Source organism: Homarus americanus, unplaced genomic scaffold, assembly GCF_018991925.1.
Source record: "Homarus americanus isolate GMGI-L3 unplaced genomic scaffold, GMGI_Hamer_2.0 scaffold7626, whole genome shotgun sequence".
NCBI lineage: Eukaryota > Metazoa > Arthropoda > Malacostraca > Decapoda > Nephropidae > Homarus > Homarus americanus.
The window spans coordinates 3,993,067-4,015,431 of record NW_024718273.1 but is presented as its reverse complement, the minus strand read 5'-3'; the positions used below and the strand labels follow the sequence as shown (position 1 = coordinate 4,015,431).

Genomic DNA, 22,365 nt, shown 5'->3' with positions numbered 1-22,365 from the left:
TATAAAAGGGTAGACAAAGGATGCGAAGCTGTATATAATAGAGTACCATAAATCCCTTAACAAAATATTCAGCTTATAAATTACCCTTAACCAAACTTAACCTAAACATTAACAGTATATACATATTAATACAACATAAACAATTTTGAAGCAAGTGGACGTGGGGAGGTAATACAAGATACATGTACTTAAGGAGGAGCTGAGATGGCTGACTCCAGTAAGGCTGAGTATTGTAGAAGACGTAGGTAGTCACTGCACGTAGGTTTAGAGGATAGATGATCCTGTGGTCACTCCCAGAGCCAAGTCCCTCTCTCCCTCAATTGGAGCTGACAAAGAAGACTTGAGGAGGTGACGCAACCCAGGATATGGGAGAAGGGAAACCGAGTAGGTAACTAAGACGAAGTCATACATCGTTCGTCCCTAGATGGCGCTACCGGGAGGTGCTGGGTAGGTAGACTGTGACAATAGATGGCGTATTGTAGTGCGGTGGAGGTGTGGGGGCTCGTAACACCCTCCAAAGACCTCCTCGTGAGGCTGGCCGGGCGAGGTGATCAACTGGTGCTGCCTGGAGAGTAGCTGCTGCATTTCCACTGGAGCTCGATAAGGAGTCTGCAATCGTTATCGCACCCCTTTTATGTGCCGGACTTGTAGACAGGCTGGTGAGGGGAGAGCCCAGCGGGAGGATTCGGTTGGAGGTCTTGTTGGTTTGGATGAACGGAGTGGGTTATGGTCAGAAGCACTAGGGTTGCTGTGGGCAAGACTGGAGGTAACATTCAAACTTCTTTATTGCCAACACCAGCCAAGGCTCCTTCTCTATGGTCGCAGTAGTTGGTCTGATGTTTTTCAACTTGGCGGAGTAATATGCCACAGGGTGAAGTAAACACGCGGCTGGGTCGGGTTGTAGAGCACAGCCCCACCCCACACACCACTGGGGCCGCATTTGCAGATGGAAGGGCGCAGGTGTAGTCAGGGGTGGACTACAGGCTTGGAGGCAAGGAAGGCTTTGAGGTGGTGGAAAGACTGGTCGCACTCTCTGGTTCCAGATGTAAGGGACCGCGAGAACTGGTAAGGTTCGTGAGGGGTCCCACGGGAGAAGTTACTGCAGAACCATCGTAGTAGTAGTCAGCATTGGGAAGCATGAGTTCCTTCCTCAGCCCTTGGAGTGGGAAAGCGACAAGATGGCTCTAACGCTTATGCCCTGTCTCACCATACCATGCCCAATCCATGTGTCCCAGGTAAGTCACTGAGGCCCGCCAAAAGCAGATTTAGCCAGGTTTATGGTGAATCCAGGCCCTTGCAGTCGCAAGTAAATAGTATTCCAAACGCCATTCAGATGTTCGGCCCCAGCTGTCCGACACCACCACAATTGGTGGTCATCCAGGTAGGCTTAACGCCCCACCTAGGTCCTTGAATTAGGAAGTTGATGGCCCTCTGAATGTGGCCGAGCATTAGAAAAGCCAAACGCCATGTAAATCAAATAATATTGAAAAAAGACCAAATGGAGTTATAAATGCTCTAGATTATTTTGGCCCCATCCGTGAGTCCCACTTGATAATATCCTTTCAACAGGTCCACGGTACTGATAAATTTTGCACAGCCTATGCTGTCTATTATATCTTCAATCAAAGGTAAAGGGTAGGAGTCAGAGACAGTGACCTGGTTCACTTTACGATAATCGGTACAGAAACGAAAAGTGCCATCGGGTTTTGGAATGAGAAGGCAAGGTGAAGCCCAGGGGGAGGTACTAGGCTCAGCTAAGTTATGTTTTAACAAAAAATCTACCTCCTTTTTCATAATCTCTTTTTTTGTGGATTTAGTCGATATGCTGATTGCCTAATGGGTTGTACATCATCTGAGATTAGCTTAATATCATGTTTAAGTATATTGCAAAACCCTGGGAGGTCTGACGTGACTTTAGGAAATGTTGATAATAACTTAGTGAGATCTTTTGCTTGAGATGGATTCAGAACAGAAAAATACTCATCAAAGTTGTTGAGTATGTGACTGTTAGCAGGGTTTTCTTTAGGTAGAGGGAAGTCTAAATTCTCCAATAGGTCCATGTCATCTGTCTCCGACTCCGGCCCTGACAAAACCGTATGCAATACAGGTAGGCTTATAGCCTCTGGGATGTCTTCCTCTGACTGCCTGGAATAGTAAAGTTTCATGAGATTAATGTGAACAAGTTGTGAATCTTTTCTGCGATCAGGAGTATGGACTATATAGTTGAGGGGAGATGGTTTATTAGCATTGACTTGAAAGTTTTGATGGAACCGTTCCAAGCAACCTTGGGATTGTGGGTGGTAAGCCGAAGATGTACAATGGTCCACACTGGGGTCTTTCATCACCTGTTTGAACAAAGATGGATCAGATTGTTGGGCTGTAATGAGCTCATCCTTACTAATAGTCTTATTGTACAGATCTTCTGTGGGTAGGAAGATATTAGAGGTGGTTTTAGATGAAGAGGGCCCATTCCGCACACTCTGTGACCGGGTGACAGCACAAGATGGGAAAAGATGAGGAATAGTTTCTTTAAGGTCAGTGGTGGAGTTGACAGGTAAGGGAGAGTCGACTGTCTTTATGTTAGGAACCACTAGATCTCCTACCAAGTCATTACCCAATAATAAATGAATGCCGCACACAGGCATTGGGTCTTTCATATGGCTATTTGCACTTCCCCAGTAATCAAGGGACATTGGAGGTGCACTTTAGCTAAAAAGGATAGGAAGAATGGGATGAGAGATCTGAAATTAGAACACTCTCATTAGTAAATGCGGTAGATATATCGGGAATGACGTTAAACAGGAGGATAGATTGTGCTGCGCCCGTATCACGTAGTATACGAATAGGAAAAGAACGAGACCCCTCCATGATTGAAAATTTTCCCTCATAGGTGAATGAAGAGAAGAGATCCTGATGGGGCCTTTCCACATTGGTGTTTGCTATTGGTTTGGATTTGGGATCCAGGGAACTACTTTTAGCAATTCGACACTTTGGGTGTTTACAATTCTGGATCGTATGGCCTGGGTTTTTACAGTAAGAACAAGTAAGCTTGGTTGCATCGAGGGGAGTAGGTGTGGGACCTTTCGACCTACCACTCACGTTCCCAAGGTTATCATCAGAGGAGGACCTAACATGTCGGGAAGTACCACGTTCTCTACTGCCCAGTGACTCCACCAACAGCGTGCGCATCAGCCAGCTCAACAGCACGCCTAAGTGATTAACACTCTCCGCGCTCCTCACATGCTTCAAGATGTGAAATGGTAGCATCTTGCTCTTCCACTCCTCAGGACTACCAAATTTAACAAATCCTTCTGAAATGTAGGTCTCTGTAACCTCTAACCACTTCTTAAAAAAACCTAAGCTTTTCTTGAGCAAACTCAACAAAGGTGTGGGAAAATGGTTTGGTTAGTTCTGAAAACTTCTGCGGTATCCATCTGGGCGTGATAGCATAAGAGGTGAGGATATTCTTTTTCACGTTATCATAGTCATCAGTCTGGTCTAAACAGTTATAAACTCTACGAGCCTTACCATATAATTTAGGAACTAACACTGACACCCACTTGTCCTTTGGCCACTCATTCTTCCCGGCTATTTTCTCAAGTCCTAAATGACCCGTCCATATCGGATTCATCAAACCCGGGAACAAGGGAAGAAGCAGTAGCAGGGTTAAAAGCAGCTAGTTTCTCTCTTAATGCCACTTCTTTTGATCTGAACTCCGATGTTAAGGTGACTTCTATCTCTCTTACCTGTAGTTCTTTCAGTCTAACCTCCTGCTCCAACTTGGCCCGTTCCATCATTTCCTCATGCTCCAACTTGGCCTGTTCCGACCTTCCCTCATGCTCCAACTTTTGCTCCAACTTGGTCTGTTCCAACTCTAGTTCTTTCATTTTGATTTGGAACTCGAACCTAGCTCGTTCTAGTTCTAAGGCGTCTATTCGTTGCGTTTCTTCTTGAGGGCTAGCCAGACCTGAGGCAACTTCTGAGTGAGGAGGGGTGGTGGATAGTGGTTGAAGTTTCTTGGACATGGGCGTTAATCTGTCAACAGCGGATTCTTTTAAAACTTCTTGTTGAACCAACACTTCAATCACATGATTTTTTAACATTTCCTTAGTCAGTTGCTGTGAAAATGGGATATTGTAATAGTTGGCTATTCTTTCCATTCTTTCTTCAGGATATTAACACGTAATTTAGCTACGGAAGGATTTTCAATAAAATCCTGGAGATCAAAACCTGAGGTGGCCATTGTTAAGAAAAATAGGATAAATTAACTAATGGTCAAAAGATAAGATAAGTGGATAACCCTAGAAAATATCACGGCAGTGGATAACCAGAAAGTCCCGAAAACTAACCAAGTTATACCTAGGGAAATTACACTTATGATTATTGTTCTTCTGAGAAGATCCTTAGATAAGGATAAGAGACTTGAAAGAGGTAGGGCGTATTACGGCATAAATATAAAGATCCGGATTAACAACCCTGATATACTTGAAAGAGGTAGGGCGTATTACGGCATTTAATATAAAGATCCGGATTAACAACCCTGATAAATGGTATGATTGACCCTGAATGAGATAATGAGAAGAACAATAATTGAGGCTTTATAATTATGGGGTCCTGGTAGAGCGTGGCGTCCCAAGATATCACTTCACCGTAAACTAGTGACTATGGAACAACCTACTCTGGAGTGAGGGTACGGCATTAAACAGATCCGGATTCTTCCCAACACTCGATAAGACTTACTACACAACTGCCACGTGTAATAACAGGTAAGCCTTATGACACTTGGAACCTAATATCCTACGTCTGTCACTCTTACTATACGATAATACCAATATATGCACACACATATGAAGGGAACTTTAAACTACCGTAAAGCAATTGAGAACAGAAGTGACTGGGAGGAATAATTAACACTGAGTAACAAGGGAGGAAGGAATATGGTACTTAAGGTCGTGTCCTGTCACGGTCGCCATTTGTTACGAGTTGGGGATTTAGAATATAGTTATACGTCTACCCAGATCCCAACAGGTAACAACAATAAAAAAAAACAAAGACAATCGGACTATAAAAGGGTAGACAAAGGATGCGAGTTTTCGTTGTATATAATAGAGTACCATAAATCCCTTAACAAAATATTCAGCTTATAAATTACCCTTAACCAAACTTAACCTAAACATTAACAGTATATACATATTAATACAACATAAACAATTTTGAAGCAAGTGGACGTGGGGGAGGTAATACAAGATACATGTACTTAAGTGAGGAGCTGAGATGGCTGACGAGTAAGGCTGAGTATTGTAGAAGACGGTAGGTAGTCACTGCACGTAGGTTTAGAGGATAGATGATCCTGTGGTCACTTCCCAGAGCCAAGTCCCTCTCCTCGAATTGGAGCTGACAAAGAAGACTTTGAGGAGGTGACGCAACCCAGGATATGGAGAAGGGAAACCTCGGAGTGGTAACTAAGACGAGTCATACTCGTGTCTCGTCCCTAGATGGCGTTGCTCGAGGTGCTGGGTAGGTAGATCAGGACAATAGATGGCGTGCTTCGTAGTGCTGGGTGGAGGGGTTCGTAACACTATCGTGTTATAGAAAATCGCGTAATAGAAATAACAGGGCTTATGGAGAAAATAGGGTTAGGTGCAGATTACTCGAAATCGAAAAAATTTAGTAGTTAGCCTAACACAAAGGAGAGCACAGTCTAAATAAATGTTACATTCATATCTAATAATGAAATCATACAGTAAATGTAACACTTTACTTGATGGGGGAGAAGGGTGATTTTGAGGTTGATAAAATCGAGCTTCTCTTCAAGTGTTATATCCTTTCTTTTACGATCATCACCGGGAATTCTATCACCAGAACGCTTCTTGTTGATATTCTTCTTTACTATATTCACAGTTAATACAGTGGGGTATGCTATAACGAACGGATCCTACTACGAATATTCCTATAACGAACGGTTTTACCTATAAAATTGAGAATGCTATAACGAACGAAACTCCTACAACGAACATTATTTAATTTTTTTTTTTCTTCTAATTTATTGTTTTTTTATTACAAATATTAATGATATTCTTTATTTCAGGGGTTTAGATGCGTATTTATGCACTTTTTTACAATTTTTACAATTTTATATTATATTTTTCAGTGTTAAGTGGTTGTATTTGGGGGCCTGGAACGGATTAATCCTATAACAAACGAATGCTATAACGAACAAGGTTCTAGAACCAATTAGATTCGTTATAGCATACCCCACTGTACCACAAAATTGGAGAAATAGTAAGCAAAAATCGCGTTATAGCAAACAAGCGTTCGCGTTATACAAATATCGTTCCTAATTCATAAATCGCGTTAGAGCAAATTCGCTTTATCAAAACACGCGTTATAGCAGAACTCACTGTATTGGTACAGGTTGACAATCCCTTATCCGAAATCCTTGGGACCAGATGCATTTTGGTTTTCAAAATTTTTCAGATTTCAGAATGGTCAGTTTTTTGTTGTTTTTTACAGGGATCAGACCACCCGGGCACAGGTCACTGACCCACATTGAGGCCTGGGGCTAAAATATGATAATAATTATACAGGTTGTACCTCTCTAGTCAGGCAACCTCAGGACCTGACTGGTGCCGGACCATGGAAATTCACCCTTTTCCTGGATAGATAGCGACTTGTGCTTACGCTTGGAAGCACTAGCACCACTTTCACTGCTTCGTGGTCTTTTTGAAGATATATTGAAGGGTTAAATGTTGTACAGTAGGTTCTCAAATTTTGGGAGTTGTTAATTCGACGTTTTTTTATTTGGACACAAAAAAAAACACTACGCAATTTAAAATTTTAACGGCGGAAACTCGAATTTCGACGAGTTTGAGCGGCCCGCCAACGTTCAGACGTGCACAAATCATGTAAACAGCGTCATTTCTTTTATGTACAAAAGATTCATTATTGTTTATTACTGAATGTCATTTTGATTTAATTAATTTTTATGCGTGCAAAATGAACAATACAATTCATTAATAATAAGTAAAATATTAAAACACATGAGGAAACGAGATGGGATTGTTTTCGTTATTACAAAACCAGTGACTGACTGGATCTACATATAAAACTGAAGAAAATAAGACCCTGGTTGTAGCTGTTGTAAAATTAATGTAAAAAATTAATATGGTTGTTTTAAGTAATGTTATTTAATGTTAATAAATGGAACAATATAAGTAGCTAACCATTAATGGTTAAGATAAAAGTGAGCACACGTATGTAAGTGAGCACATATGAAAACATATCATCATTACTATACCTAAGAATATGAAAGCAACACTTATTCACTGTTCATATATATTTTCATTAATGTTTCTGAAATTAAAACAAAAATTCTACCCACCAGTGGTGGTAAAGTTGAAAACATAAGGACAGCCAATGTTGTTGTGTGTGTTTTTACTTGGATGACGAAGTTGCCAAGTCATCAGGTTCAACTCTAGCTGAAGCTGTAGAACATAAAAACTTTTTCTGTGTTGTTTTTAGTTTTTATTTAATTTTATCTGTGTTATTTTCGTTGGTTTATTAGGATGTTGCTTTATTACAGGTAGTAATTCGCCAAAAAAGTAGGGTAAATAAGGCAAAACTTAGACAAATATCAAAAGTACGAGACTCAAATTAACTTTCTCCATGGGCAAACTAAAATCTTTCCGGACCACAGGAGTTTCCGGACCACAGAATGCCGGACTAGAGAGGTACAACCTGTAATAATAATAATTCATAGGTCTAGGTCGTGTTTCTCACTTTTGATCTTTTTTTTATTCTTGTATTTCTTTACTACAGTTTTACCCCGCCTAACGCGGTTTCACTTAACGCGTTTTCGCATATACGCGGTGCCTTGCCAAAGCTGAACTTTCACTTAACGCGGATTTTTTCCACATATACGCGGTGAGTGTCCGAGACGCTATTTTTAGATTTGCCCCACCCGCCACCCTGCCTGACTGCCTGTTTTAGCTCATAAAATTCATACAAATTACCAGGCCAGAATATAATTTACATTGCTGGAATTCTTATAATTTGGTGATCATTTTGAATATAAACATCATATATTTTGCTTTAAACTTACAATTTTTAGATAAAAATTTTTCTCTAGGTAACTATGGTATCTTTTGGGCAAAATATATGACATTTATATTCAAAATATTCCTGGTCTTACAAGGAATCCAGCAATGTCAATTATATTATCCTAACTTTAGTTTGAGGTATTATTTATTAAAATTTAGTGGTTATCCCACACATCTCCTTGGGACGGTTGGTGGGGGGAGGGAGGGACCACCGACCATCTGTTACCCTGTGAAGAATTATTATTTTTTTTATTAACTGAAGATATTTGTTTTAGCTCATAAAATTCATACAAATTACCCGGTCAGAATATAATTTACATTGCTGGAATTCTTATAATTTGGTGATCATTTTGAATATAAACATCATATATTTTGCTTTAAACTTACAATTTTTAGATAAAAAATTTTCTCTAGGTAACTATGGTATCTTTTGGGCAAAATATATGACATTTATATTCAAAATATTCCTGGTCTTACAAGGAATCCAGCAATGTCAATTATATTTTCCTAACTTTAGTTTGAGGTTAACCCACACATCTCCTTGGGACGGTTGGTGGGGGGGAGGGAGGGACCGACCGACCATCTGTTAGCCGGCTGTGTAGTGTGAGAGGGGGAGGGAGTTGAGTCCATTATTTGAATGGACATTAACTTGGCGACTGTATTTCTCTATTTCTCTTAAGTATTAATTGTGTGCATGTACCATCATAAAATTAAGATGTTATTTTTACTACAACATAGGTATGTGCCTTCAAAAAGTGGAGTTTGGGGGTCGGGCCGGTTTCTTTTGGAATTAATCCCATATGTTCTGTTGTTCACTTAACGCGGATTTCACTTAACACGGGACCCTCTGGGTTCAATTGACCGCGTTAAGTGGGGTACAACTGTATTATTATTTTAATATTATAGTATTATTGTTATTACTATTATTATTAATTTTATTATTATTATTTTATTATTATCATTACTAATATTATTGTTATCATTCATATTTTATTTTTGTGTATTTTTTATTAAAATTTTTATTTACTATGAATAATTATTATTATCATCATTATTATTATTATTACAATAATTATTATTACTATTACATTTTCGCCCCCAGGCCCCAATGTGGGTCAGTGACCTGTGCCCGGGTGGGCTAATACCTGTATGTATAAAAAAAAAAAAAAAAAAAAAAAATTCAATTTTCCGAGCTATTCGGTTTTCGAAATTTCAGATAAAGGGTTGTCAACCTGTATTCATAGCTAGGACCCTTTTCTCAAAATTTATAAAATACATTAATGAAAATTAGAAGTAATAGATTTAAAATTGCAAGACGTTGGATGGTCCATCTTTATTATTATTTGTATTCTTTTCATAAATACTGTATACGTACATATACTGTATTAAAAAAAATTCCCTGAAAATCTCTTGATTTTACACCATATTACTCATTGATGAGTCATCCATCATGACACAAGTTGACTTGTGTTTCATGAACTATACACCTATGTGTAGTGATCTCTTGGTGAGGGGGGGGGGTGCAGTCAGTACCTCCTACCATATGGACATGGCTGATTCCCATCAGCTTACAGTTGCCATTTAGGGACTTTTCCAAAGCAATTTTCCAATAGTATTTGGGATGAAATGAGCGAGTATTAGAGCCTTGACTAATAATGGTTGTAGATGTACAGTAGTAAAATTAATGTAAAAAATACTGTATGTATCTTTTAATTAATGTTATGTAATGTACGTACAATAAAAGTGATCAATGAATTGGTAGAGAAAAAAAGTGAGACTGCGCGGGAGGCAACATATGTACTCATGGAAACACCCACCCACCCACCCACCCACCCACCCACACACACACACACACACGGTGAATTAGCCGTTTGGGGGGAGGGTGTTGCGGTCACTTTTACCCCCAACAGACCCTTTTCCTCAGGCTGGGAGGAGGGGTGGGGGGGAGGGAGATTAATGCATACAGTACTTAAGGATAAAGGCAGAAGGTTTTATTGTTTTGCTTATAAAATGTAACTGATTTGACTTAGGAGAATATAACTTGCATTGCTGAAATTCTTGTAAGATTGCAATTAATTTGAGTATAAATATCCCTTATTTTGCACCAGACATAATAATTTTAGAAATTAACTTATTACTTTAAGTACAGGTCGTGATAATTTAAGTGGTTGCAGTTTCAAAGCTTTGTGACATCACTAGTGTATAATGAGTCTCCATATGCCCTGGTTTATTCATTGATCAGTTGTCTAAGTGCAAAAGTAGCCCAGTCAAGCTATCACATATCAATTACTGTAATTTTAGAATATAAATTATAATGCAAAATGTTATAAGACAATGGTTTAGTAGTGCTGTTAATGTGTGTGTTGTGTAAGTGTCTTGGCATGTCACCTCACCACCTGACTCCTGAACAAACTCTTCATCAACTTCTTCAAATCTACAACGTGCTTGGCAAGCTCAAACACACACACACAAACACACACACACACACGGGAATTAAGACAACAAGCCTCCAGTGAGGGTCTTGTTGTGTGACTGCATGGAGGCAAATTAAAAGATCAGCTGTTAAGGAGCTTATCGCTTGGCAACACTGGTGCATGTTACCACTCCTTTCCACTCCATCTCTCTAATCACCCACACCTTTCTCACTCCATATTTTAAAATGTTATGTAATGTAATGTTGAAGGGATACAACTTTACTCATTTATACTTATACTTATCACAATCTCCCTAAAAATACTTAAGGTTTCGTGTTTAGTCAAGACATTTTCAGAAAATGCTCTCGATTTTCGACCTTGGAAAATTTGCTCCCCCAAAGCCAGAATTTTTTTTTAATTTCGGCTTTGGGAATGATTTTTCGAGCAAATTTTAATTCCGGTTATCAGAGAGTTCCGGATTTGAGGGATTCCAACTAACGGAGATATTACTGTACAGTAATAAGAGACCACTAATCCCCCACACTACCTCCACCTGACATTGAGTCAGGTCTGCTCCCTCCCCAAAATACTTGAGCTTTTGTCTTTATTCAAGACATTTTCAGGATATGCTTTCGATTGTCGACCTCGGAAAATTAAAAAATTCCGGCTTTGAGAAAGCTTTTCCGAGCTAATTTCGGTTCCGGCTATCGGAGAGTTCCGGGTTTGATGGATTCCGACTAATGGAGATATTACTGTATTATTGTCTTTGGTATTACAGTGGTCCCTCGGTTAACGAACACCTCGGTTAACGAATTACCTTCCATAAGAATCTTCAATTCAGTTAACGAACAAAAATTGGGTTAACGAAATTCTTACGAAAACATGTCAACATGTTGTGGCTTGCTCACCAGCTGGAATTTTATTCCGCCAATATAGTAATCGATTCTAGGGCTTATATTCGTTTTCATTGGAGTAAATATCAAGAAGGTTGTGTTATTCAATATTTTTCCAAGTTTTATATTAAAATTATTAGTCATTTTAATACTTATTTAACATAATTGCAGTACAGGGAACTAGTTTTTGGTGTGCCCATCAGCCACTTCACTCACCCACCAAGGCGTCAGTTTGTGTGTCTGTTCAGTGGAAGAAACATCTTGCTTGTGGGTCTCTTGAACACAAGAGTATTTTTACCTTTTTACAGTACAATTATTGGTCATTCTGAAATTTATTTAACATATTGACAATATATAGTGCAGTGCAGTGTTGATTTAAAGAATATAATCTTGAATTACACCTAGTGAATTTGAAATTTGATTGGTGAAATGACGGCATCAAGCATGGGGCGATTTCTCTTCCATGCCCACTTCCTTCTCTTCTCCCGTCTCCTTCACCCCCACTTCTAATTCCCATCATCATCATCAACCAGGAGCCTTCTACATACACACCTCAAAGTAAGTGTACTTTACTGCATTTTTTTTTTACTATGTATGTACTTTTCGGTGAGCTGGAACCAATTACCCAATATCCCATCGAAACACTGGATTCGATTATCAAAATTTTCGGTTAATGAACGACCTTCTGTAAGTAATTGTGTTCGTTAACCAAGAGACCACTGTAGTCAAAATTCACCAAACTTGTTTTCCCCTTAAATTTAATTTGTTATTATTTCTTTTACTCATTCATTTATAACATAGGAAATTAGGCTTAGTAAACCAAGGCATCTGGCTACACGGTGGTGGTGGCTACAAGTGGACTCTGCTCACCATCTACCTCATAAGACTATTATTATATGAAATTAAAATTTGGGACCATTGCAGCCAAATCTATTTTTCATAAACCATGTTAAATATCTGAAATTCACTTAATTCTGAATATCTTCTTCTCTTTTATATTGACCACCCTGTAACAGCAGGAAAATTCTTGCAAAGGTGAAAGAAAAACTTACACTTTTCCAATATTTAAAGCCTTAAGCCCATGTGTATAGGTTCCCCTCTCAGCTGAATGAAATTGATTGGTATTAGCCAAATAAAATATCAAAAGTGGTATCCCCATATTGAAAAGGTTAATACAGTAGTACCCCGCTTAACGCGGTCAATTGAACCCACAGGGTACCGTGTTAAGTGAAAACCGCGTTAAGTGAACAACAGAACATATGGGATTAATTCCAATAGAGACTGGCCGGACCCCCAAACTCTACTTTTTCCAACACAATACCTATGTTCTAGTAAAAATAACATCTTAATTTTATGATGGTACATGCACACAATTAATACTTAAGAGAAATAGAGAAATACAGTCGCCAAGTTAATGTCCATTCAAATAATGGACTCGACTCCCTCCCCCTCTTCTCAAACTACACTCGCTGGCTCTTCCCTCTCTGAGAAATTTTGGGGGGAAAACCACTAAATTTTAATAAATAATACCTCAAACTAAAGTTAGGATAATATAACCGACATTGCTGGATTCCTTGTAAGACCAGGAATATTTTGAATATAAATGTCATATATTTTGCACAAAAGATAACATATTTACTCAGAGTAAACATTATATCTAAAATTTGTATGTCTAATGCAAAATATATGATGTTTATATTCAAAATGATCACCAAATTGTAAGAATTCCAGCAATGTAAATTATATTCTGGCCGGGTAATTTGTATGAATTTTATGAGCTAAAACAAATATCTTCAGTTAATAAAAAAAAAATATTCTTCACGACACTATCTGTCAATCAAAGTACCCCACCTTGCCTCCCCCCCTCTTCCAACCGCGCGGTCCGTCCCAACCCTCCCCCCCACCCCCCACCAATCCTCCCTTCAAGAGATGTTGGGTGAAAAAACTAAATTTTAACATTTAGTATTAAATAATACCTCAGATTAAAGTTAGGATAATATAATTGACATTGCTGGATTCCTTGTAAGACCAGGAATATTTTGAATATAAATGTCATATATTTTGCACAAAAGATAACATATTTACTCAGAGTAAACATTATATCTAAAATTTGTATGTCTAATGCAAAATCTATGATGTTTATATTCAAAATAATCATCAAATTTTAAGAATTCCAGCAATGTAAATTATATTCTGGCCGGGTAATTTGTATGAATTTTATGAGCTAAAACAGGCAGGCAGGCAGGCAGGCAGGCGGGTGGGTGGCGGGTGGGGCGAATCTAAAAATAGCGTCTCGAGCCAGACATTCTGCGGACACTCTGCGCGTATTTATACGTGGAAAAAACTCGTGTTAAGTGAAAGTTCAGCTCTGGCGAGGCACCGCATATACGTGAAATCGCGCTAAGCGAAACCGCGTTAAGCGGGGTATTACTACTATATTGTACAATTACTGAAAAAATTTGAAACTTACTTGTTTTTCCCACGATACTTAATATGCTTATCTGCTCCCAAAAAGGCATCCATTAACCTGTAAAAAAAAAAAAAAAAAATTATATATATATATATATATATATATATATATATATATATATATATATATATATATATATATATATATATATATATATATATATATATATATATATATATATATATATATATTATATATATATATATATATATATATATATATATATATATATATATATATATATATATATATATATATAAATAATTGCCAACTACAGATGAAGTTTAAAAAAAAAAATTCAGTTGTCCACATATGCATCATTTGTTATTAAACATTTTCTTACATAGAATCAATGATCTTGACAACACGATGCTGATAGGCTGTTCTGTGAAGTGTACGTCTAGCATGGAACATGTCGTACAGGTTATCTCTCTCCTTGTCAGGTATACATATCTGCCACCCCTCCCCTTCTACGTTAATCACACGTGAGAACTTCATGAGGCGACTGTAGTTAAATGTTACCTGTCGCAAAATTAAGAAATTTATGTCTTACAAATACAATATATACGAGGAGCTCTGGACCATAACCTGCCAGAGCCACATGTTGCTGAAACGTGTTATGTATTGCATTGTATCCCCAACCTAATTAGTAACCTGTACATATGGGTGAGGGTCCTCTGAAAGACTGTTGTATGTCACACACTCCTGCCTGAACATTTTCCTCCATTTTCTATCTTGGCACTTAAGAGGATTATGGTTCAGAGCTCCTCATACACAGTACAGCATTAGGCAATGAACAATGTGGGTTCAAAAAAGGAAGAAGTGTGGATCAAATGTTGTTATTAGAGAAGATAAGGCAAAAGGTTTGGGATAAGGTTAAGAATTTGTTTATAACACTATGTCTCGAGAAAAAGAGCATGATAGTGGAGACGGAAAAGTTAAGTGGCAACTACGGAAAGTTTATATAAATGGCAACTGTTGAATGTGCTTAAAAAGTTTAAGGGAAGTGTGAAACATTTGTTAAAAGTTTGTTGAAAAAAGAAAACTGGTTCCAAGTGAAAGAAGTTGATCCTACAGGCATGACTGCCTGTTAGGGACATTCAGGATAATTTCTGGTGTTTGGATATACGGTACAGTACATATTGTATTAAGAAAATTTAACTAAAATTCTGCTTGATGGTTTGTACACCACTACAGTATAATGAACATCTACCTAAATATCTCGCAGCACCACACTGTAACTTGTCACTTCTTGTTGAGGAAACGGTTTTACATTCAGTTTACAATGTGCATGGTCTACTATTTGAATTTCATTGTCAGAAAACTTTAAATACTGTAATTGGAGACCCTGCAATTTGTAGTTAATAGTATTTGTTGCACTTTTACAGGCATAAAACAGCATTAGGACACATACGGTACATATTCTAACATGGTGGAAAAGGTGGTTGTGTGATGATCAAGATAAGAAAAACAATGAGGTACAGAACTTACTTTCATGCCAAAGCTATAACTATCACGCACAAAATAGTCCCACTTATCTACGTCCACCCCAGTCCGCTTGTTGGCCACAACCTACGAAAAAACACACACATTATTATTAAGTTTATTATTAAATACCGAGTAATTCTTCTAATAAAAGACCACCATGATACAAGGGGCACAGAGTTCACAGCCTCAACACAACAACACACTTATTTCTGAAATTTCAGATTAAGCCATCATCTACTTTAGACAGAGAAAAACACAACAGCACATCATAATTCCTACATAATAAAAAATATGCCTCCTACACTTCTCAACAAACCCGTCTATAAACATAATTATTTAACCATGTAGCAACTCCTTCATCCAAAACTACAACCAAATAAAATACTTAACTCACCACCACTTGTACACAGTTAGAAACCTTCTTCACTATAGAAAAGAAAGTACTTCACACCTCACCAGATAATGCTATGGACACCAACTTTCTGAAATTTTCTCAACATCAAGTACACCAAAAATCCACCTGTGCTTAAGGCAATCCTGCCCCAAACACTTTACAACTCTTCTACTTACTACATACACTCAACACAGATAATCTTATGGCATTATTTCCACAAAAAGATCTCAGAGTAACCAGCTAACAAATGCCCTTCAGGCTCCATTAAGATCACAACCACGTGAAGCAACAACAACCAACTAGAGGACAGCTTGGTGTGAAAAGTTGATGAAGCAACAGAAAATTGTCAGAGCTAATTTTTTTGGAGTAAGAGTTGTACAAAACTACTGGAATAACCTGCCAGAGAATGTTGTGATGGCACTAGGTGTGAGCTCATTCAAGACCAGACTTAACCAACATTGACAAATGTTCAGGTGCATCCAAAAGCCTGTGTGCTCGTCAACAGCATTACATGCCTGACGAGCTAGAGAACTGACCAATGGCAAAGGGCATAAACAAATAAATACTGTATAAGTAAAAGAAGAATTATCAAAGTACCCTGTACTTTCAAGAAGAAGGATTAGCCCTGGAAAGAAAGACAAGTACAATGTACATTAAAAATGTGAAATTAATAATTTGAGAATATGTTTAATGGTAAGGTGGAAGTGTGTGTAAGAGGATTGTTTTAACCCTTTACGCTCCAGGCTAGGGTGCCGACGGCCATACCCCCAACGCGGGGTTAAAAGCAAAAAATGAACTTTTCCAAAAATAATTTTTAACCTTTATAAATGATAAAACAATAAAAAAGACGTAAGGAAAACTATACATTGTCCCTCTATATTCTTCAGTGGTGCCTCAGTAACGAGATTAATAAGGGGAAAGTTTTTTTTTTTTACTATCGAGCACTCGCTGTCACTACTCACTTAGGGGTCATTTTACCACTTGCTTTTGTGTCCAAGTTGGCCAATAATGAATTTATTTACTGACCATAATACTTATTTCCTATAAATAATTCCTTTAGACTTTATTTTATTTACATTACTCTTCATAAGAAGTTGGCAACACACATACAGTCAGTCATCAGGCTTTATGTTTGGGAGAGCACGTAGGTCATACAAATAATTATCAGAATAATAATTCCAAAAATAAATACATTTATAACATCTCATAGCATTATTTTCCAGTGATACTACACTACAATACAACTACAGTACAGTAAAGCCTCAGAAAACAATGATTCGTCCAACAGCTTTTCGTATTTGAAACCCTAGATAATTTCGGACCTGATTCAGTTTACATCCTTATTTCATTCGTATTTGAAACCCTAGATAATTTAGGACCCAATTCAGTTTACATCCTTATTTCATTCATATTTACGACCAAAATATCATAAAATAAAATAAAATTACATTTTCATATAAATAGTAACTAAATCTCGATATGTATTATAAAAAAAAAAATTACTGTAAAAAAATGAAGATCACCTTGTGCAAAGAAGCTGCCTTGCTAATGAGTGGTAAACAACACTCCGAGCTTGGCGGACCTTTTGTTTTCACGCAACTAGAACAGGAACTGGAGAAATACTTTCTCAGGTTTCTTACAGCATTTTTGCATCCCTATTCAACATGAGCAAGAGAGCAAGTGATGGTAGTGTCGTTTCAAAAGCTAAAAGAAAGTGTCTAAGCTTAGCCGAGAAACTAGATGTGTTGGACGATATGAAAAGGCCAGAGAGGTTTGTGGATATTATATGGAGCAAGCAATGAACATATTGTCTCAAGTGGATCCATTAACAGAACAAAGCCTTAAAATTTAAATAAACGAAAATGATCTCTACATAAAAATGTATACCTGTAATGAGAAAAGAAAACAGTTGTGCAAGATTCTTTCGAGAGCTATATTATTCGAAGGCCTAAACCATCAACTTCAGCTACACCATCAAATTCTGCATTATAAGCAGCTTCAACATCAACTTCAGGTTCAGCAACAGCTTTATGGAAAGCTACAGCTTCAGCCAGAGTTGAACCTGATGACTTCATCATCTGAGTAAAAACTCACACAATATTCACTGGCTGTCCTTATGTTTTAGACTTTACCGCCATTGGTGAATAGAATTTTAGTTTTATATTCGTAAATATTATTAAAAACATATATGAACAGTAAATAAGTGTTGCTTTCATATTCATATGTTGAGAAATGACGATAGGTTTTCACATACAGTGACCCCTCGTTTAACGAACACCTCGGTTAACGTAATTTCGATTAACGAACTGCCTTACATAAGGATCTTCAATTCGGTTAACGAAAAAAAATTCGGTTAACGAAGTTCTTACGAATCGACCTCAACATGTTTTCGCTTGCACTGAACGGGCAACGAGCTTTAGTATCAGTCCGCCAATACATTAATCGGTTCTAGGGCTTAAATTCCTTATTATTTTAGTAAATATCAAGAAGTTTATACTATTCAATAATTTTTAAAGTTTAGTATTCAATTTTTTAGTCATTTTAACAATTATTGAACATAATTGAAGGTAAAGTGACTAGTTTAATGGGCGACATCCAGCCTCTTAACACAGCAAACAGGAGTTAGTCTTTCTCTGTTTTCACTGGAGGTAACATCTTGCTTGAGACTCTCTTCAACTAAACGCTTTTTTTCTGTGTTTCCAAGCAAATTATTGGTCATTTTGAAATATATTTTACATATTGACAATATATAATGCAGTGCAGTGTTGATTTAAAGAAAATAATCTTGAATTACACCAAGAGAGCTAAAATTTTATGGGTGAAATGGCGCCATGGGGTGACTTCTCTCCCACCCCAATGCCTTCTCTTCTTCCTTCTCCTCCACCCCCATTCTAAATCCCATCATCATCATCATCATCATCCAGGAGCCTTCTACATACACACCTCAAAGTAAGTGAACTTTTCTACCATTTTTGTTGAATTTAGGAAATTTTCGGTGAGCTGGAACCAATTACCCAAAAACCCATTAAAACAATGGTTTCGGTTAACGAACTTTTCGGTTAACGAACGAACGACCTTCTGGAACGGATTGAGTTCGTTAACGGAGGGGTCACTGTATACGCATTTACTGTTCATACGTTGGCGTTCCCAATCGTCTCGTCTTATTTCTTTACCATTAGTGGTTAGCTACTCCTAGTGTTCCATTTATTAACATTAAATAACATTACTTGAAACATACATACAGGTATTCAATTTTTTTAAATTAAGTTCACTACAGCTGCAACCAGGGTCTTATTTTCTTCAGTTTCTTATGTAAAACCATTGTCACTCATGAAAACAATACCGTCTTGTCTCCTCGTGTGTGTTTTAATATTCTACGTATTATTAATGAATTGCATTGTTCATTTCACATATATAATCATTAATTCAATCAAATACATAGTAAGTAATAAACAATAATGAATCTTTTGTACATATTAAGATAAATGACTATGTTTCCTTGAGTGCGCACATATACATTGGGTGTAAACACCGACAACAATGTCGTCTATTATCCTCGTGTGTGTTTTAATATTCTACGTATTATTAATGAATTGCATTGTTCATTTCACATATATAATCATTAATTCAATCAAATACATATTCAGTAATAAACAATAATGAAACTTAGCACGATTTCACGTATACGCGGTGCCTCGCCAGAGCGGAACTTTCACTTAACGCGGGTTTTTTCCACGTATATGCGCAGGGTGTCGGGCTCGAGATGCTAATTTTACATTCGCCCCACCGGCTACCCGCCTGCCTGCCTGTTTTAGGTCATAAAATTCATACAAATTACCCGGCCAGAATATAATTTACATTGCTGGAATTCTTACAATATGATGATCATTTTGAATATAAACATCATAGATTTTGCATTAGACATACAAATTTTAGATATAATGTTTACTCTTGAGTAAATATGTTATCTATTGTGCAAAATATGATATTTATATTCAAAATATTCCTGGTCTTACAAGGAATCCAGCAATGTCAATTATATTATCCTAACTTTAGTCTGATTTATTATTTATTACTAAAAAGGTAAACAGTCTGGTATTCCCACACATTTATCTAGTAGGGACGTTGGTGGGGGGTGGGGGGAGGGAGGGAGGGACCGGCGACCGACCATCTGTTACCGTGTGAAGAATATTTTTTTTTATTAACTGAAGATTTTTATTTTAGCTCATAAAATTCATACAAATTACCCGGCCAGAATATAATTTACATTGCTGGAATTCTTACAATTTGATGATCATTTTGAATATAAACATCATATATTTTGCATTAGACATAAAATTTTTAGATAAAATGTTCACTCTGAGTAAGTATGTTATCTTTTGTGCAAAATATATGACGTTTATATTCAAAATATTCCTGGTCTTACAAGGAATCCAGCAATGTCAATTATATTATCCTAACTTTAATCTGAGGTATTATTTAATACAAAATGTTAAAATTTATTTTTTTCACCCACCTTTCTCTTGAAGGGAGGATTGGTGGGGGGTGGGGGGGAGGGTTGGGACTGACCGCGCGGTTGGAAGAGGGGGGAGGCAAGGTGGGGTACTTTGATTGACAGATAGTGTCGTGAAGAATATTTTTTTTTTTATTAACTGAAGATATTTGTTTTAGCTCATAAAATTCATACAAATTACCCGGCCAGAATATAATTTACATTGCTGGAATTCTTATAATTTGGTGATCATTTTGAATATAAACATCATATATTTTGCATTAGACATACAAATTTTAGATAAAATGTTTACTCTTGAGTAAATATGTTATCTTTTGTGCAAAATATATGACATTTATATTCAAAATATTCCTGGTCTTACAAGGAATCCAGCAATGTCAATTATATTATCCTAACTTTAGTTTGAGGTATTATTTATCACAAAAAAGTTAAGTATTCTGGTTTTCCCACACATCTCCTTGGGACGGTTGGTGGGGGGTGGGGGGGAGGGAGGGACCGACCGACCATCTGTTACCCTGTGAAGAATTTTTTTTTTTTTTATTAACTGAAGATATTTGTTTTAGCTCATAAAATTCATACAAATTACCCGGTCAGAATATAATTTACATTGCTGGAATTCTTATAATTTGATGATCATTTTGAATATAAACATCATATATTTTGCATTAGACATACAAATTTTAGATAAAATGTTCACTCTTGAGTAAATATGTTATCTTTTGTGCAAAATATATGACATTTATATTCAAAATATTCCTGGTCTTACAAGGAATCCAGCAATGTCAATTATATTATCCTAACTTTAATCTGAGGTATCATTTAATACAAAATGTTAAAAAAAAAAATTTTTTACCCACTCTTTCTCTTGAAGGGATGATTGGTGGGGGGTGGGGGGGGAGGGTTGGGACTGACCACGCGGTTGGAAGATGGGGAAGGCAAGGTGGGGTACTTTGATTGACAGATAGTGTCGTGAAGATTTTTTTTTTTTAATTAACTGAAGATATTTGTTTTAGCTCATAAAATTCATACAAATTACCCAGTCAGAATATAATTTACATTGCTGGAATTCTTATAATTTGGTGATCATTTTGAATATAAACATCATATTTTGCATTAGACATACAAATTTTAGATAAAATGTTCACTCTTGAGTAAATATGTTATCTTTTGTGCAAAATATATGACATTTATATTCAAAATATTCCTGGTCTTACAAGGAATCCAGCAATGTCAATTATATTATCCTAACTTTAGTTTGAGGTATTATTTATTAAAATTTAGTGGTTTTCCCCCAAAAATTTCTCAGAGAGGGAAGAGCCGGCAGTGTAGTGTGAGAGGGGAGGGAGTTGAGTCCATTATTTGAATGGACATTAACTTGGCGACTGTATTTCTCTATTTCTCTTAAGTATTAATTGTGTGCATGTACCATCATAAAATTAAATGTTATTTTTACAACAACATAGTTATGTGTCTTCAAAAAGTGGAGTTTGGGGGTCGGGCCGGTTTCTATTGGAATTAATCCCATATGTTCTGTTGTTCACTTAACGCGGATTTCACTTAACACGGGACTCTCTGGGTTCTATTGACCGCGTTAAGTGGGGTACAACTGTATATATATATATATATATATATATATATATATATATATATATATATATATATATATATATATATATATATATATATATATATATATATATATATATATATATATATATATATATATATACGTATAAATATATATCAGTATAATATATATTTAATATATATATATATTACAGGTTGTACCTCTCGTCCGGCAACCTGGGACCTGACCAGTGCGGACCATGGAAATTCACCCTTTTCCTGGATAGATAGTGACTTGTGCTTATGCTGGAAGCACTAGCACCACTTTCTCTCGTCATGGTCTCTTTGAAGACATATTGAAGGGTTAAATGTCGTATAGTAGCTTCTCAAATTCATGAGTTTTAATTCTTAGCGTATTTTTTTGGAACACACAAAAAATAAATAAATACAAATTTTAGCCGGAGAAGCAATTTATGAGTTTTGACGGCCCTTAACACGAGCAGCGATAATCGTGTAAACAGCATCATT

At 36.8% G+C, this 22,365-nt stretch overlaps 1 protein-coding gene across 6 annotated transcripts in view; it reads right to left on the bottom strand.

Moving 5' to 3' along the window:
- Positions 1-13,865: 13,865 nt before the first annotated feature.
- LOC121859380 (deoxynucleoside triphosphate triphosphohydrolase SAMHD1-like) overlaps positions 13,866-22,365 on the bottom strand; it is a 49,819-nt gene continuing 41,319 nt past the window's right edge. For 5 of the 6 annotated variants that reach the window (XM_042356158.1, XM_042356161.1, XM_042356160.1 and 2 more), the window contains 3 exons: positions 15,368-15,448; positions 14,220-14,398; positions 13,866-13,933 (listed from right to left, as the gene is read on the bottom strand). In XM_042356158.1, coding sequence (XP_042212092.1) covers positions 13,873-13,933; positions 14,220-14,398; positions 15,368-15,448 — 321 coding nt within the window. In that variant the 3' untranslated portion in view covers positions 13,866-13,872. The remainder of the gene's footprint in view (positions 13,934-14,219; positions 14,399-15,367; positions 15,449-22,365) is intronic. The other variant, XM_042356164.1, reaches the window with a different exon arrangement.